The following is a 4662-nucleotide window of genomic DNA, read 5'->3' on the forward strand; positions in this document are numbered from 1 at the left end:
TACCCTCGTGCATACGGTCTCCCTCTCCCTGATCCTTCCCCCTTCTTGTTCTGATTTTTGTTCTCGTTCTCTTTCTCGTTCTTGTTCTTGTTCTTTGAATGGCAACTAGCTTCTATCTGATCTAAAGCGGCCTAACGGTAGGCGGGATATCGTCGTACATAAGGTCGTCGTCGTCGTCGTTGTTGTTGTTGTTGTTGTTGTTGTTGTTGTTGTTGTTGTTGTTGTGTTTGCTGTTGTTGTTGCTGTTGTTGTTGCTACCTTCATTGGATTTACTTCCATGTACATTGTTACACGAAAATGGTGTCGGTAGTTAAGTGGTAAAGCTAACAGGTTCGTCATCGTAAGATTGTGGGTTCCGTAGTTCGAGGCCTAGCTGTACTCGTGTTGTGTTTTTGTGAAAGGCGTTTTACACGTATGTCTCCGTTTGGGCTCTATCTTTTCGAAGGTCCAGCCTCCTAATTAAGTCATAGTGTTGCAAGAAAGAGGCGTGGAACCTATAGGGCCTACATATTCGCAATTTGCACTTTGCACTAGCCTAACTTTACACAGATTTTTGGCGATACCTTCCACGCAGGGGCAAGAAAGTAAAAGGAGTAAGTATTTTAAGTTTTAGTAAAGTTTTACAGCGTTCGCAATTGCATAAGGTAATTAAAGCGCTAAGGGGTGGATGTCAACAGAGAAGCCCAAACGGGGAAACAAGCTTACTCTGCTCACCTCTCTAGCCTCAACTGCAGCACAAAGTCTGCTTCGACTATCAAGGCATCCCAGAAATAACAGTTCACACGAGAGTGACAAAAATACAAAAGAAGTAGAGGAGAAATCACAATAGTAAAGATGAGGAAAGAAAAAAAAAGAAACAGTTCCCCTTATGTTGTTCCGGCTAAGTATGAGCATGACTTTGGTAAATCAGCCCATTTACAATTCTACTGTGCATAAGAACATGTTAATATTCCCCCTTTGGGAATGGTTTAAAGACACTTCAGTCAGTAGGACTGCCCTGGTGGGCATAACAGAAGTAAGGAAAAGCACAACCTAAGTAACCAAACTTTTAATAAAATATATTATATTATAACAACTGCATCCCCAAACCACTCCTGACATACCGCTGACCCCCTGTGACCTCCACAACAGGATAGTAAGAAAACGTTCGGGGTACGCCATTGGCCAATATTTATAGCAACAGCCATCTTGTTTGGTTCATAAAATATTGTTCTTCATTCTGACAAAAGACAAAAGAAGTTCCAGTCCTACAGTCTCACTGTCATATCTGAAAAAAAATGTGGAGTAAAAAAACCCGCTTTGTTTTCTTTCCATTTTAGCAAAGTGTCATGATAATGCTAATTTTATTATGTATGTTATAGAATAGGTCAAACAAGATGGCTGTTACTATTAATTTTGAGACAGCGTGGTAGAATCAGGCTCTCATCAATTTGTTTAGAGTTTATTGGTGCCATCTTAAAGCTTGTTCACCTGTGTTTATTTCGATGAAAAAAATATCCATTTATCTTGAATACAAGTCGAGATATTTGCGAAAGAAGGAGGGGGGGGTCACCTGTTTTCAGAGGTAAAATTAGTGAGAAAATGGCCACCAAAGAATAGTTATTCCCTTAGCTTAAGAGTCCGTGGTAACTGAAAATTTACATTTTTGTGTGCCTTTAATCAACGTTTTTCAGAAAAATCCACACAGAAATGAGTTCTTTAATGGGCATGAAAGGTGTTGAGCCAAAAAACACAAATTCGATAAAAATTCACAAACCTGCGGAAAAATGCAAGTTTCGTCATTTTGATTATTTTGACGCGAGCCTGATTCCACAACGCTGCCTCACAAATATCGGCCAATGGCGTACTCCTAACGTTCTCTAACTATCTGCTTGCTGTGACCCGCAGCCGGTGACCACGTCAAGTTCGGACTGCCCATGGCCTCATCCACCACGCTCCTCCTGTGGTCCCTCTACTCCTTCAAGGACGGCTACGTCAAGGCGGGCCAGCTCAACAACATGTACGACATGATCAAGTGGCCGCTCGACTACTTCCTCAAAGCCTGGGATCCTCACAAGAAGGAGCTTGTTGTACAGGTGAGGAGGAGGGGGAGAAGAAGAAGAAGAAGAAGAAGAAGAAGAAGAAGAAGAAGAAGAAGAAAAAGAAGAAGAAGAGATATGAAGATGTCCTCGACTCCTAAAGGACTGTATAGTTATTCCACTGTAGATTTGTGTGTATATATTCAAGACATATTATTATAAGTATCAAATGATAATTTCCCCGTGCCCTTTTATCATCATCATCATCCAGTGCCAGATCTGCGACAGACATCGGCGATCTTGGTTTTCCATTCATTCCTTTGCTCGGATGCTCTCAAAAAAGCTACGTTTATAGTCCCTTTATAGAAAACCAAATACTCTTCTGTGGACTTACATCGTCATCACTTTGCCGCCTCTTCTCGCCGATCAGCCATGTTTACCGCCCAGTTTTTTTGGATTTTCTCCAAAATGCCTTTGCCTTTGATGGCAAGAGTTTTTACAATGTATGAGTCTTGAGATGGCAAAGTGTTGATAGTCCAATATTCTACGTATATCTAAGTAGCTAATGAAAACCTCCTATTTGTGTTAATAGATCGAATTAAAGAAAACTTGTAAACCGTATTTGAAATTGATTTAGCGTTCCCATGCCTTACATGCTTATCAAACGTTGATCTGTCCACGAAGATTGGTGACGGACTGGCGGACCATCATTTCTGGGGCCGTCCTGAAGACATGACGATGGCGCGACCTTGTACCAAGGTCAACCAGCAAAAGAAAGGAAGTGACATCGCGGCCGAGACTGCCGCCGCCCTTGCTCTGGGCTCTATCACCTTCAAGAGGAAGGGAGGTAAGCCTAGGGCCTTAGAACAGTAGTGTATGTCAAAAGATTCTTTACGAGAACCAGTGAACTCGTCATACGATGAAGTCGACAAAGCTGAAAAACGTGAGACGAGTATTGCACCCAAAAATGTGTCCGTTTTCTCTTTAAAATGTGAAACAGAATGGCTGACTCGTGTAAGTTGTGATTGAATAAACTCTGGTTTTGTATTTTAAAAATATTATTAATTAAAGGATGGCATGACCTGTCAATCCACGGTGAACTCGCCACACGTTTTTCACAAGTTTGAGTATGTAACAAGATCACTGTGACGAGATCACTGTAGGTATGTGACGACTTCGCCATGTGACCAGAAAACAGTTCACTGGAAGCATTCTTTACTAGAAGTGAAAAATCTTTGGTGTGCCTAGAGACAATAGATATTTATAATAATTGTGTAAGCCAAAGGAAACTTAGAACAGTAAGCTTAGAGACAGTATATATCAGAATTCATTATCATTGGGTAAGCCAAAGGGAGACAATGGGCATGCTAGGATGTTAAAAGAACTGCAGTAGACCTCGCTATGAGTTAGTGAGAGTTTTACGGCACTTGCAATACAAATAGGTCATATAAGTGCCGAAGAATAAAGGTGTTACTAAAGAGTAATATAGATAGAAAAGAAGGAGGAAGGCTGAGGATGATAAATATTAAAATTTGATAAGATAGACGGAGCAGACCACACCAAAGCACCCACATTGTAGTAGATATTTCAAGAACGTCTTTCAGCACTGGAAGAAGAGAAAAACAATCTGGTTATATGACAGCAACTGACAACCAGATCCGTTGATCATTTGCAGGATTTACAACTTTTTCAATTTCACAGAGTGACGGGCATAGGCATAATATTATTACGTCTTGGTAGATAAAAAACCCACATTTCTTCTTTGGTTGTATCGTCCTTGTCTTCTTCCTTCTGTCTTTCTTTTCTTTAGCTTCACCTATACCAGCAGACCAGCAGAGTAATTTTACACTTAACCCCCCCCCCACCTTGAAAACCCCCCAAAACAACAACAAAAAACAACAGCAAAACCACCCCCCCCCAGTGCAGGTAACATGGCTTTTACCATAACATCTCATGCACAGCGCTTTCCCGTTGTGAGGAATCCACCAGATTCTCATGTAGCAAAATTCGTCCTTAAAAAAAGCCCCACGGAGTAGCACCGTCTTTGAAACTGAAGGGGTCAGAACAATGCTACCAGTTTGGCAAGACACGCCAGGGGAGACAACACAACAAAGCAGTAGCAAGAAGTGACGTGATGAACTTCAATCTGAGTTATGACCCTTACAAATAACCCATCCTGGGAAGTATGTCATGCTGTTATCCATCTGTTTTTGAATTAATTTTTGTTTGTTTTAAACTTAAGCAACCTCATTTAAGCACAAGGGGCTATCCTGAAAAATACTGTTTAGAGAAATCGAAGGTTAAGTTTTTATACCTTGTTCAGTTTCTTTAAAAGACATGGAGAGTTTTCTCTTTAACCAATCAAATGAGACCAAACTTCTCTTAGAGGTAGGGCAATGCCCACTTTTGGTGTAGATCAAGATTTCTGGAAACCTCTGAAATCTGGAGTAGCATACTTCTCCATAAAAGGGACCATTTAATTTATTTCTCTTCCTCTTTCAATTACTTGCTTGGGTCTAGTTGAGCGTTCGTCCAGTTCTTTGTCTTGTTTTTGTCTTAGTTGAGGTTTTGTTTTGTTTTTGTAAAGTGTTTTACGGCGCTCGCAACTGCATAGGTCATATGGGCGCGCGGGACACTCCTAATA

At 40.9% G+C, this 4662-nt stretch overlaps 1 protein-coding gene across 2 annotated transcripts in view; it reads left to right on the forward strand.

The window, feature by feature from the left end:
- Positions 1–4662, forward strand: part of LOC101850805 (endoglucanase E-4) — a 53570-nt gene that overhangs the window by 36123 nt on the left and 12785 nt on the right. For both annotated transcript variants that reach the window (XM_005099255.2, XM_005099256.2), the window contains exon 7: positions 2703–2865. In XM_005099255.2, the coding sequence (XP_005099312.1) occupies positions 2703–2865 (163 nt within the window). The remainder of the gene's footprint in view (positions 1–2702; positions 2866–4662) is intronic.

The sequence above is a fragment of the Aplysia californica genome, unplaced genomic scaffold (assembly GCF_000002075.1).
Source record: "Aplysia californica isolate F4 #8 unplaced genomic scaffold, AplCal3.0 scaffold00207, whole genome shotgun sequence".
NCBI classification, from domain to species: Eukaryota; Metazoa; Mollusca; class Gastropoda; order Aplysiida; family Aplysiidae; genus Aplysia; species Aplysia californica.